This window comes from Aotus nancymaae, unplaced genomic scaffold (genome assembly GCF_030222135.1).
Source record: "Aotus nancymaae isolate 86718 unplaced genomic scaffold, 86718_ANA_hifiasm-v0.15.2.pri h1tg000062l, whole genome shotgun sequence".
Taxonomy (NCBI): domain Eukaryota; kingdom Metazoa; phylum Chordata; class Mammalia; order Primates; family Aotidae; genus Aotus; species Aotus nancymaae.
The window spans coordinates 20,897,470-20,911,308 of record NW_026988476.1 but is presented as its reverse complement, the minus strand read 5'-3'; the positions used below and the strand labels follow the sequence as shown (position 1 = coordinate 20,911,308).

The window sequence follows — 13,839 nt, the reverse complement described above, 5'->3', positions numbered from 1 at the left end:
CTTCTCTTTTGAGATGGGGTCTCACTCTGTCACCCAGACTGGAGTATAGTGGCGCAATCACAGCTTATTGCAGCCTCAAACTCCTAGGCCCAAGTGATCCAGCAGCCTCAGCCTGCCAAGTAGCTGGGACTATAGGCTTATGTTATTATGCTCAGCTAATTAAAAAAAATTTTTTTTTTTTTTGCAATCCCAGCGCTTTTGGAGGCCGAGGAGGGCAGATCATTTGAGGTCAGAAGTTAAAGATCAGCCTGGCCAACATGGTAAAGCCCTGTCTCTACTAAAAATACAAAAAATTAGCTGGGTGTAGTGGTGAGTGCCTGTAATCCCAGCTACTCGGGAGGCTGAGGCAGAAGAATTGCTTGGACCTGGGAGATGGAGGTTATAGTGAGTGGAGATCGTGTCACTGCACTCCAGCCTGGGTGACAGAGCAAGATTCTGTGTCTAAAAAAAAAATTGTGGAGAAACGAGGTCTTGTTATGATACCTAGGCTGGTAGCAAACCCTGGCCTCAAACGATCCTCCCATCTCGGCCTCCAAATGTACCTTGCCTCTCAAACATCCTCCCGTCTTTCCTGTGCCTCAGTGAAGGAAGTGGTCCTTCTCTTTCCTGGACTCTTACACCAGGTAATAAGGTACAAAGGCTCTGGAGTCAGGCTGCCTGGTTCACATCTGGGTACCACCACTTACTGAAAGACTTTGATCAGGTTCTTCAGTCTGTTTCCTAATGTTAAAAATGGGCACCATCATAATATAGATGTGGAACTATAGAACTGATGCGGAGACTGAATGAGATGATGCACATCCAGTGTCTGGAAAGTAATAAGTGTGTAGGAAATGTTTGCTGTTATTGCTAACTCTTCACATCAAAACCTGAGCTAGTTATCACTCCCTAGCCATCTGTTTCCTCTCGTGAATTTCTCCCTAATCAATATCAACACCATGAGGTGTAAGTCTCAGAAGCTAAAATCCTCGTCATCTTCCCTCATTGTTACTTATCAGTCTGTAAGTTATGTTGATGCTTTGAAGTGACTCTCAGATTTATCTCCTTCCTCTGCATTTCTCCAGCCTCGAATTAGGTTCAGAATTGATTATGATGTCTCAGTTAATTAATGTGTATCCTGATCAGTTCTTTCTTCCATCTCTTCCACCTCCATATGGCTACCAGTTACCTAACTAAAGATCAGTTGCAGTTGTGCAGTTACCACCCTTTGCAGAAAACAACAACAAAAACAATGTGTTAGCAGTCCAGGCTCCTGAAAGGGAGCTCATCCACATACCTTTCTTTTTTTTTTCTTTTTTTAAATTGTACTTTAGGTTCTGGGGTACATGTGCAGATCATGCAGGACTGTTGCATAGGTATACACATGGCAATGTGGTTTGCTGCCTCCATCCCCCCGTCGCCTGCATCTGTCATTTCTCCCATGTTATCCCTCCCCAACCTCCTTACCCCACACTGTCCCTCCCCTATTCCCCCCCAACAGACCCCAGTGTGTGATGCTCCCCTCCCTGTGTCCATGTGTTCTCATTGTTCAACACCCGCCTATCAGTGAGAACATGCAGTGTTTGATTTTCTGTTCTTGTGTCAGTTTGCTGAGAATGATGGTTTCCAGATTCATCCACGTTCCTACAAAGGATACAAACACATCATTTTTTATGGCTGCATAGTGTTCCATGGTGTATATATACCACATTTTCCTTGTCCAGTCTATCATTGATGGGCATTTGGGTTGGTTCCAGGTCTTTGCTATTGTAAACAGTGCTGCTATGAACATACTTGGGCATGTGTCTTTATAATAGAATGATTTATAATCCTTTGGGTATATACCCAGTAATGGGATTGCTGGGTCAAATGGAATTTCTATTTCTGGGTCCTTGAGGAATCACCACACTGTCTTCCACAATGGTTGAACTAGTGTACACTCCCACCAACAGTGTAAAAGTGTTCCTATTTCTCCTCATCCTCTCCAGCATCTGTTGTCTCCAGATTTTTTAATGATTGCCATTCTAACTGGTGTGAGATGGTATCTCAATGTTGTTTTGATTTGGATTTCTCTAATGACCAGTGACGATGAGCAATTTTTCATGTTTGTTGGCCTCATATATGTCTTCTTTTGAAAAGTGTCTGTTCATATCCTTCTCCCACTTTTGGATGGTTTTTTTTTGTTTTTTTTCTTGTAAATCTGTTTTAGTTCTTTATAGATTCTGGATATTAGCTCTTTGTCAGACAGGTAGATTGCAAAAATTTTTTCCCATTCCGTTGGTTGCCGGTTCACTCTAATGATTGTTTCTTTTGCTGTGCAGAAGCTGTGGAGTTTAATTAGGTCCTCATACCTTTCAAACTTGAGCTCCTGCCAGCAAGTCCCAATGCCATGCCCTCCCCGACCCCACTGCACCTACCTCAGCTCTCTCCATGCCCCAGAGGGCAGAGCACATTTATGCTCCTTCACTGCTTTCCCCAACACTGCAGTCCAAATTACTTTTTCATTCCCATTACATTTACTTTTTTCTTGCCAAGAGATAGCATATTTCCCATTTGGTCATATAGAGTTGTATCCACATCCACCTCCCTCCCCAAGATAATCACAGTATCTGATTTGTCAATCTCCGGAGCAGCAAGTAAACTACACTGCCTGATACAAGGAGATTACTCCATGTTGTTCTAGCCTCTACATTTAGATGTACTTTGAAAGATTAATGGTATAGAATTGGCATTTTAGGGGAAGGTAGTGTTTTTTAAATGCTCCAGGTACATTATTTTTTACTTACGTTGGTGTATGAGGGTGTGAACTAGAATATACTAAAAATATACTGGCTCTGTATTCTTTTGGCGAAATGTACTTTGAAAATGGTGTTCTTCCAATCAGCCTTTAACATTGGAAAAGAAAAATGTCAAATGGCGTGTGCGTGTGTGTGTGTGTGTGTGTGTGTGTGTGTATTTTAGCAAATGTTGTTGGAAATCTTTCTTGAGAATACTATATATACAGATCCTTTTAAATCAAGAAAACTTTTGTGGGTTTTAGTTGCTGTGTTACTTTATTATAACAAACATATACAAATCATGAGCAATTTATATGTGCAGTTTTGCCATCTTTAAACCAAAATAAATTTGTAAGTTAAATAAAAACCAAATCATATCAATAAATTTATTTTAGAGTTACTCTACTTTTTATACTTTTTCTGAGTCTTCTTTTGCTGGCAGCTGAACAAGGTATTTTGTAATAATTTTCTTTCATTTGTCAATACCGTCTATTAAGAATATTTTTATATTTTACGGCAGTGCTGTCCAATAGATATATAATGCAAGCCACACATGTAATTTCAGTTTGCAAGTAGCCACATTGAAAGGTGAAAAGAAACAGGTGAAACTAATTTCAAACCATCTTGTTTAATCCAGTATCTCAAAAAGATTATCACATTGACACATCAGTATACAAAAATTATTACTGAGCTGTTTTACATTTTGGGGCTATTCAGTCTGGTATGTATTTTACTCTTACAGTTTGTACTAGACACACTTCGGGGGCTTAGTACCCTGTGTGGCTACTGGCAGCTACCTCTTTTGGACAGTACAGTCCTATGTGATCAGAAACAAAAAGGCAAACTTTTTTTGTTACAAAATAGATATCAACCTTTTATATTTACTTTTGCCTCCTGTAGTTTACAACTTTTAAGATGGTAAACATCTTTACAGTACTGATTTATGCTATATATAACATGGTACCACAGTTTGCTAATTTCTTAATCTGTGCCGCATTAAATTTCCCCATGCTTGTTCAGGAAAACAGTCGTCTGGAAAATGAGCTTCTGGAAAATGCAGAGAAGTTGGCAGAATATGAGAATCTGACGAACAAACTTCAGCGAAATTTGGAAAATGTATTAGCAGAAAAGGTAAATCTGCTCAAATCTAATTTCCTGCTAGGCAGCCTACTTTATGTAGTTTACTCAAAAGAACAGAAACAATGCCACCAGAACACTTTTATTAGGGAATTACTGGAGTAGCTAAAGGGAGCTCTAACTTTTGCAGGGATATAATTTACTAAGTTAGTTATGAAGGAGAACATTGCCTGGCACCGAGAAATGATCCCTGCCTTCATTGAACACATCACTCAGTGTGTTCTCCCCATCACTCAGTTGGTGTCTGTGCTTAGATGTCACATGCCTATCATACTCAAGAGACTGGGTGAATACCAGAAACTGGGCCTGTGCTGTGCTGGGTCAAAGAAGGGCACTCGGGAAAAATGACGGCTTTGCCCTTTTCTCCTTCTAGTTTGGTGACCTCGATCCCAGCAGTGCTGAGTTCTTCCTGCAAGAGGAGAGATTGACACAGATGAGAAATGAGTATGAGCAGCAGTGCAGGGTAGGTAGACAGAGAACACTGAGTAAGTGCGGGAGTGCCTGGGTTCAGATCCTAGCTTCGCTGTTCCCTAGCTCTGTGACCCTAAGCAAGTCACTTAATCTGTGGGCGCTTCAATTCCTTATGCATAAAATGGTAAAAAATAAAAGCACCCACCACAAAAGGTTGTAGTGAAAATTCCGTTGAGTGAGTATATGTAAAGTGCTTAGAACAGAACCAAGGATAGAGTAAGCATTTACATAAATGTTAGCTATTAACATTATTATTCAGTATCCTGAACTATAAGAAATTATGCAAACTGCATTTAAGTCTGCTTCATCTATGTCAGAAATTGCTGGTGCTGAGAGGAAAATGTGGTTTTACTCCAAATGGAGGAATATGTGGGCATGGTGATGTGCTTATTCAAAAATTAGCCTTTTCTGATTGATTGTTGCAGACCTAATCTGATGTGATTTGGGTTTGTCCTGTGGGTTTTTTTTTTTTCTCGGAATACATTCCTTACTCCATTTATTTATAAAATGCAAATGAAGCAGAAACCACTCAAGTCTTCACTAGTAAACCATTCCCAATTTCTGCCAGGAGAGACACAAACATTTTTACAAATAACAAGAATCTTTGACTTAAAAAACATTGCCCTAAAGTTAGGAATTTGAATTTTTTTCTTAAACTAGAAACATGTGTTCATTTTAATAAGACAAATATAACTGAGTTCCAACTGCTACAATAAAAGTTTTAATTGTGCAGGGATGAGGAAAACAATCATAATATGAAGTTACTTGTAGCCCTCCTTTTCAGGAAATACACGTGCATGTTTAAGAAAAGAAACATTTCTACTGCTTTCATAATTAAGTTTTAGCTGACGGTTCCAATCAAACAAAGGTATTTTCTAAATGTCTTTAAATTTAATGAATTCATCAGTAAAATTTGTCAGCTCTACCTTCAGAAATTCCCCCAGTTCATCTACTTATTTTCTTTCTTTCTTTTGAGACAGAGTCTTGCTCTGTCACCCAGGCTGAAGTGCAGTGGCTTGATGTTGGCTCACTGCAGCCTCCCCTTCCTGGATTCAAGCGATTCTCTTGCCTCAGTCTCCTGAGTAGCTAGGATTACAGGTGCTCACCATAACACCTGGCTAATTTTTGTTGTGTTTTTTTTTTAGTAGAGACAGGGTTTCACTATGTTGGCCCGGCTGGTCTTGAACTCCTGACCTCAAGTGATTTGCCTCCCAAAGGGCTGGGAATCAGGTGTGAGCCACCGTGCCCAGCCTCATCCACTTGTTTTCTTAACAGCTTTATACACTTTATGTTTTACCCATTGAAGGTATAAATTCAATCTTTTATTGTATTGACAGAATTGTGTAAACATCACCGCATTCAATTTTAGAACATTTTCATCACCCCAGGAAGAAACCCCTACTCCACTTAGCCATAATCTCTCCCATGTCCCCAGCCCTAGGCAACTACTAATCTACTCTTTACAGATTTGCCTATTCTATGTGTTTCATATATATGGAATCTTATAATAGCCCTTTGTGACCGACTTCCTTCATTTAGCATAATGTTTTTAAAGTTCATCCATGTTGTAGCATGTATCAGTTCTTCATTTCTTGAATAACATTCCATTGTGTCGAGAGACCACATTTTGTTTTTCCATTCACCAGTTAATGGACATTTGGGGGGTTTTGGCTGTTATGAATAATGCAGCTACGAAAATTTGTGTGCAAGTTTTTGTGTGGGCATACACCTAGGTTGTATGGTAACCCTACGTTTAACCTTTTGAGGAACTGCCAAACTTCTTCCAAAGTGGTTGCACTATTTTATATTCTCACTAGTATGATAGTTCCAATTTCTCCACTTCTTCACCAACAGTCATTATTGTAAGTCTTTTTGATTCTTGCCACCCTAGTGGGTGTGAAATGCTATCTCATTGTGGCTTTGATTTGTATTTCCCTGATAGGTACTGATATTGAGTATCTTTTACATGTATTTATTAGTCATCTGTATATTTTCATTAGAGAAATATTCAAATAATTTGCCCATTTTAAAAATTGTCTTATTATTGAGTTTTAATAGCCTTTATATATTCTAGTGACAAGTCCCTTATCAGATACATAATTTGCAAAACATTTTTACTTTCCCAATGATGGTGTCCTTTTAAGCACAAAAGAGTTTGTTTTGATGATGTCCGGTTTATCCTTTTTGTTGTTGTTATTGTTGTTGCTTGTGCTTTTGGTGTCATGTCTAAGACCTGTGTTGGTTTTTAAACCCCAGGTATTACAAGACCAGGTAGATGAACTCCAGTCTGAGCTGGAAGAATATCGTGCGCAAGGCAGAGTGCCCAGGCTTCCCTTGAAGAACTCACTGTCAGAAGAACTTGATGCTAACAGCGGTGGCATTGAGCCCAACCAGGGTAAACACATTCAGACAGGTTTTAGATAAAGCCTTTACCTTTGCTTTTAGAACCATGGTTCAGTATAAAATTGCAACACTTTGGCAACCTGAAAAAAAAAAAAAAAAAGACTTTGGCCATACTCTTAAATAACTCATGGTCTGGTTTTTCATTTGTCCTTGAAGTTTTTATGAGAACATTTCCATCTGATTTTGTTATGCGTCAACAAAGGAATGGAAGAATCAAACCACAAGGGTATTTGCTTTGTTTAACAAAACAAACAAAAAACTGGCTGAAAATCTGGGAATCTAGGCCTTGGGAGTATTAGAATCCAGACACTGAGCTCTTGCTGTCCCCTTCAAAGAGCGCGCCTAACTGGCAGGAAGGTGGCTTTAGAGAGCAGGCCAGCCAGAAAGAAACTACAGAATCCATAGCTGGTTTTCTTATGTTGGCTGTGCTCAATGTTCGTATTGCCTTAGCAGAACAAAGAAGGTAAATAAGGGCTGGCCTCCTGTGCCTTGGAGGAAGATTTTGAGTGGCAAGTTTGGAAGGCAGAGTTTGGGAGCTTTCCGCATTAACTATGAGCGCCTTTCCTCTCTCCTGATAGCCTGCCTTTTTTCTTGGTGTGTTGAATTTAGATTTCAGAGAGCACTCATAATCAGTTATTCTGTTATAAATAACTTTCTTCAGTGCTACTTGGGATAGGAGTGTTGTTCTTACACAGGTGGTTTATTCCTCCTCTTACTGTAGAATAATTAACAGACTGGGGAGGGAGGAGACAAAGAGGCCTTAAGACCTCCTGATTCTTAGCTCATTCTAGTCTGAGGATCTCACAATATGATATATCTCAGCAGCTGTTAGGGACTTTTCCATAGATGGCCAAGCGTTGGGGTTGTTCCTCATAGGGACAAGAAGCTGTATGATCGTGATGTGGCTCACACCCTGGGTGTTACTTCTCAGTTGGGAATATGCCATCAAATATGAAGAGAAGGCCCAAAGCAAGACTGCCAATCTCAGCTGCTAGACCTGTACCCAAGAAAAGTCCCTTTCTCCCATCTGCCTGTGTAGCCCCACATACAAAGCTATTTTGGGTCCCCTTGCCTTAAGAGATTAGACATAATCTTTGCATCTATATATAAGCTCAGCCCCCAACTTATACTTTATATTTTCAGTGTTACTCTCAGTCATTATCATGGGCAGTTGCAGAGATGAGTTCATGCATGAGTTGAGAATTTCTGCCCACAACTAACTGCCTCTATCCTGGTTCCTAACCTATGCCCTATTTTTTTTTTTAATTTAGCTGATAATTTAAAATGGGGATCTACCCACACTCCAGGAAATTCATAGGAAATAGCCAGTCTTCTGTAATGTGGAGCGATGGGTTGTAGATAGCGTGACCCATGAAGGTAACTCCTCAAGGCACAGCAACAAGTATGCTGGCCATTTATTTTCCTGCCACATCGTCATTCAGTATTTGCTAGAGAGGTAGGAGTCTGGTTGGTTTGACCAAACTACCTCATGCTGTTACCTCAATTTGCAGCATTTTCCTTAGGAGGTAGTCACCTTTAAGCAAGAATTTCCACCACCACCGCCACCTACTGTTCAAAGGGATGGATTCTATTAAGGTTTCATCCACTGCCTGTACATGAAATAATCCGTTCACCTTCATTTCTTCTTGTTTGCCCTAATGCCTGAAAAGAGAAAAGACTTCTCTTGGTTTCTGTTATTTCCTATTAGTTCACATCTGTGGCAATTCAGGCTGGAAATTATTCCTTAGTTAAATTGGATGTCCCTCGTCAGATGCCACATTGTGTTACTGAAAGAACCTGCCACAGGATCAATGGGTCTCATGTGTTGAATTTCAGGGCTCGGTTCTGAAGAATGCAACCCATTGAATATGAGCATTGAGGCAGAGCTGGTCATTGAACAGATGAAAGAACAACATCACAGGGACATATGTTGCCTCAAACTGGAGCTCGAAGACAAAGTAAGTCCTTCCCACCAATCCACTTCTCTAATTTCTTTTGGCTCTCACAACCTTATGTGTGGAGAGCATTTCCAATTCTTTTTTCTCACAGAGCAGCATATTCTATGCTGGGAACCCACATCCTCAGGATAGTTTTGTAGGTTGATTTTTTCTGGAGAGAGAGTTTCTCCAAAATGCAGTATCTTTAGCCCTGGCAATCATGGAATGTGAAGCTTGAAAGCCATTATATTAGCTCCAGTTTATTTCTAAAAAAATCTCAGTGAAACTAACAAAAGCCCTTTCGTGTTGCATTACCTACTAAATTTGGTACAAGTTCTGAACCTTGGCCTCTAAACTCTTCACCAGAAGGCTTCAACTTATGTTTCCAGTCTTCTCCGACACCATTCTTTTGAGTGACCTTCTCCTCCAGCTACAGTTCCCAGTTGTCCATCCAACTGTGTCCTCTTTTGCTTGTGCTGTTACAAACTATGCTAATATTAGTTTCTTTCTGCCTCTTGAAAGTCTACTTACCCTTGGGGGTTTATAGCTAATGCCTTTTGCATGAAGCCATTCTTGAATTTCTCCAACAAAAATGTGATTTTTTCCCTCCTTCAAATCCCTGGGTTATATTGTAGCTCTTTTTTCTATACCTTTTATTTTCTGCCTCCTACTGTACTGATAGTTGTCATATCCATGTCTAGACTGGTTTCTCCTGGATAGCAGGGACCACGTCTTACCCAACGTTGTATTCTGAGGCCTTCAAGTACCTGATAGGTGTTCAATAAATATTTGAATTTAATTAAATATTTTAAGACCCAGCAGGGCACAGAGGCTCATGCCTGTAATCCCAACACTTTGGGAGGCTGAGGCGGGCAGATCACTTGAGCCTAGGAGTTCAGGACCAGTCTGGGCAACATGGCGAGACCCCATCTCTACCAAAAAAAAAAAAAAAAAAAAATAGCAGGGCATGGTGGTGTGTGCCTGTAGTTCTAGCTACTCAGGAGGTGGAGGTGGGAGGATTGCTCAAGCCTGGGAGATGGAGGTTGCAGTGAGCAGAGACTAATAAAATTCAATCAGTTAAAAGAGATATGTAAACCATGCTTGACTTAAATATCTTGTTTAAAGTGTTAAATTCAGTTACTTTAAAACAAGATGGGGAAACTGAGAAATGTCTTGTACGAAAAAAAAAAAGTACTTGCTGCTTCATTACTTCCCTTTCAGTTGCCCTGAGCTGAGTAATCTGGTGGTGGTGTCACTCTCTGCTTTCAGGTGCGCCATTATGAAAAGCAGCTGGATGAAACCATGGTCAGCTGCGAGAAGGCGCAGGAAAACATGAAGCAAAGGCATGAGAACGAAATGCACACCTTGGAAAAACAAATAAGTGACCTTAAAAATGAAATTGCTGAACTTCAGGGGCAGGCTGAGGTGCTCAAGGAGGCACATCATGAGGCCACCTGCAGACATGAGGAGGAGAAAAAAGAGCTGCAAGTGAAGCTTGAGGAGGAAAAGGCTCACCTGCAGGAGACTCTGAGGCTGGAACATGAGATGGAGCTCAAGGCTAGACTGGCGCAGGCTCAGGCCAGCTTTGAGCGGGAGAGGGAAGCCCTTCAGAGTAGCGCCTGGACGGAAGAGAAGGTGAGAGGCTTGACTCAGGAACTAGAGCGGTTTCACCAGGAGCAGCTAACAAGCCTGGGGGAGAGGTACACTCTTGAGAAAGAGGAGTTGAGAAAAGAGCTCTTGGAAAAGCACCAAAGGGAGCTTCAGGAGGGAAGGTAAGAAAGTGAGGGGAAATGGAGCTGCCTGGGGTGCCATCTCTTGGGGCATTAGAAGTGCCAGTTGCTTAAGAGACTTGGAGAAATTAGAAGGCATAGTAATAGCCCATTGATTGATGAGATTCTTTGAAATATTTTTGACTGCTTTTGCTACTGTTTTGATGTGAGCCTACCTTGGGTTGATTGGAACTGTTTTCGTTTCGTTATGTTTGTAAAAGAGGAAGGTATTCCTTGTATTAAGATTTATTATACCTTACAAGGCTCAAGAGGAGGATAAGATTATTCCAAAAGTGGTTCCTTCCTAGCTCAATCCTATTGCTTTCTGAGAAAAGCTATTAATAAACTGGATTCCAGGCAAGATTACATTTCCTCCTAGAGTTAAGAAACAGCACTTTGTGCCTACCTTCCTCATGTGAAATCCCAGGGCTTCGTTTCATCACACCCTGATTTACTTGGTGCTACTTGGTTAAATAAGAAGCAAAGGCAGAATGAATTTGTTAATATGTGTGGTTTATGTGATCGATATCCTATAATGCATGCTTAATTAAAATGAAGGAATGGTATATATTTCCCAAGTTAGGGATTAGATTAATGTGCATTTGGTCATTTAAGTCTTTGGTTTAAAAATCCATAAACAAATACATCCAGGAGTATGCCAGAGAAATTAGTTTCTAAGATTTTCCCCTAACTCCAGAGAGAGGTAAGTCTTTTAAGTGAATTATGGCTGCCAGTCTTAGCTTTCAGAAATGAGATCCCTTTCCAGTATAAATAAATCATATAGGAGTAAGTTAAGACCATTTTTAGGGAGTATTTCAGTTGTCTGCTTAGCAGCTTTCTCAGTGCATGGGAAAATGATTTTTGTTTGCTTCTGGAGTTGGCAGTTTCAATAATGCTGTATGTTGACTACATTTAGGGAAAAAATGGAAACAGAGTGTAATAGAAGAACCTCTCAGATAGAAGCCCAGTTTCAGTCTGATTGTCAGAAAGTTACTGAGAGGTGTGAAAGCGCTCTGCAAAGCCTGGAGGGGCGCTACCGCCAAGAGCTGAAGGACCTCCAGGAACAGCAGCGCGAGGAGAAATCCCAGTGGGAGTTTGAGAAGGACGAGCTCACCCAGGAGTGTGCAGAGGCCCGGGAGCTGCTGAAAGAGACTCTTAAGAGAGAGAAAGCAAATTCTCTGGTCCTGACCCAGGAGAGGGAGATGCTGGAGAAAACTTACAAAGAACATTTGAACAGCATGGTCATCGAGAGAGAGCAGCTACTCCAAGACCTGGAAGACCTAAGAAATGTATCTGAAACCCAGCAAAGCCTGCTGTCTGACAAGATAGTCGAGCTGAAGAGCAGTCACGAAAGAGAACCAAGGGAGCATGAGGAGGTCCTTTGCCAGGCAGGGGCCTCGGAGCAGCTGGCTAGCCAGCGGCTGGAAAGACTAGAAATGGAACATGACCAGGAAAGGCAGGAAATGATGTCCAAGCTTCTGGCCATGGAGAACATTCACAAAGCAACCTGTGAGAAAGCAGATCGAGAAAGAGCTGAGATGACCACAGAAATCTCCAGACTTCAGAGTAAAATAAAGGAAATGCAGCAGGCAGCATCTCCTCTCTCCACACTTCAGAGTGGTTGCCAGGTGATAGGAGAGGAGGAGGTAGAAGGAGATGGAGCCCTGTCCCTGCTTCAGCAAGGGGAGCAGCTGTTGGAAGAAAATGGAGATGTCCTCTTAAGCCTGCAGAGAGCTCATGAACGAGCAGTGAAGGAAAATGTGAAAATGGCTACTGAAATTTCTAGATTGCAGCAGAGGCTGCAAAAGCTGGAGCCAGGGATAGTGATGTCTTCCTGTTTAGGTGAGCCAACTACTGAGTTTTTTGGAAATACTGTGGAACAAACAGAGCCGTTTTTACAGCAAAACCAAATGAAGCAAGTAGAAGGTGTGACCAGGCGGTGTGTCCTAAGTGACCTGGGAGATGATGAGGTCCCGGACCTGGGAAGTACAGGGACAAGCTCTGCTCAGAGACAGGGAGTCAAACTAGAGGAGTCTGAAGCTTCAGTAGAAGGTTTTTCCGAGCTTGAAAACAGTGAAGAGACCAGGACCGAATCCTGGGAGCTGAAGAATCAGATTAGTCAGCTTCAGGAACAGCTGATTATGTTATGCGCGGACTGTGATCGAGCTTCTGAAAAGAAACAGGACCTACTTTTTGATGTTTCTCTGCTAAAAAAGAAACTAAAGATGCTTGAGAGAATCCCTGAGGCTTCTCCCAAGTATAAGCTGTTGTATGAAGATGCGAGCCGAGAAAATGACTGCCTTCAGGAAGAGCTGAGAGTGATAGAGACACGCTATGATGAAGCACTGGAAAATAATAAAGAACTCACTGCAGAGGTTTTCAGGTTGCAGGATGAGCTGAAGAAAATGGAGGAAGTGACTGAAACATTCCTTAGCCTGGAAAAGAGTTATGATGAGGTCAGAATAGAAAATGAGGAGCTGAATGTTCTGGTTTTGAGACTTCAAGGAAAAATTGAGAAGCTGCAGGAAAGCATGGTCCAGCAGTGTGACAGCTGCTTATGGGAAGCCAGTTTAGAGAACCTGGAAGTCGAACCTGTTGGAAATACACTTGAGCTTGATCAGACACTGGAAGAGTGTGTGCCCAGGGTTAGGAGGGTACATCATGTCATAGAAGAAAGTAAACAAGAAAACCAGTACCTTGAGCAGGGGAATAAACAGCTCTTAGAAAAAGTAGTAAAAGCACATGAAATTGACTGGTTACACAGAACAATTCAGACACATCAAGAAAGGCCAAGAGCACAGAATCGAGTTATACTGGAGGAAGATACTACTTTCCTAAGTTTTCAAGACAGACATTTTCAGCATCAGGCCACAATAGCAGAATTAGAACTGGAGAAAACAAAGCTACAGGAGCTGACTAGGAAGTTGAAGGAGAGAGTCACTACTTTAGTTAAGCGAAAAGATGTACTTTCTCAAGGAGAAAAGGAGGAAGAGCTGAAGGCAATGATGCATGACTTGCAGATCACGTGCAGTGAGATGCAGCAGAAAGTTGAACTTCTGAGGTAATGTATGTACCTTCTAGGCGTCATGAATCCCACAGCGCACCTCACCAAATCTAACTTCCGCTGCTTGCTGTGCCTAGAGAAACTAACCTATTAGTCTTCAAGAAGAGAGCAGTACTCTCTAGACGTCCTTTTGCTTCTGTGCCGTATTAACAAATAAAATAACCTTGTTTAGGAGGCATTCCCTTCCTCTGTAGCAAATAAATGTTCGTATGGGGTATGAAAGTTCACAATGGCGAGTGTTTGCTGTTTAACCACGTGCATCCTCAATGTACCTCTTTAACTTTTTTCTAGCACTTATTTCA

General features: G+C 41.3%; 1 protein-coding gene across 5 annotated transcripts in view; it reads left to right on the top strand.

Moving 5' to 3' along the window:
* The window catches only part of NIN (ninein), a 116,592-nt gene that overhangs the window by 69,509 nt on the left and 33,244 nt on the right, over positions 1–13,839 (top strand). For 3 of the 5 annotated variants that reach the window (XM_064365854.1, XM_064365855.1, XM_064365856.1), the window contains exons 12-17: positions 3,777–3,887; positions 4,267–4,356; positions 6,621–6,759; positions 8,604–8,725; positions 9,974–10,476; positions 11,390–13,534. In XM_064365854.1, coding sequence (XP_064221924.1) covers positions 3,777–3,887; positions 4,267–4,356; positions 6,621–6,759; positions 8,604–8,725; positions 9,974–10,476; positions 11,390–13,534 — 3,110 coding nt within the window. The remainder of the gene's footprint in view (positions 1–3,776; positions 3,888–4,266; positions 4,357–6,620; positions 6,760–8,603; positions 8,726–9,973; positions 10,477–11,389; positions 13,535–13,839) is intronic. The other 2 variants (XM_064365857.1, XM_064365858.1) reach the window with 1 other exon arrangement.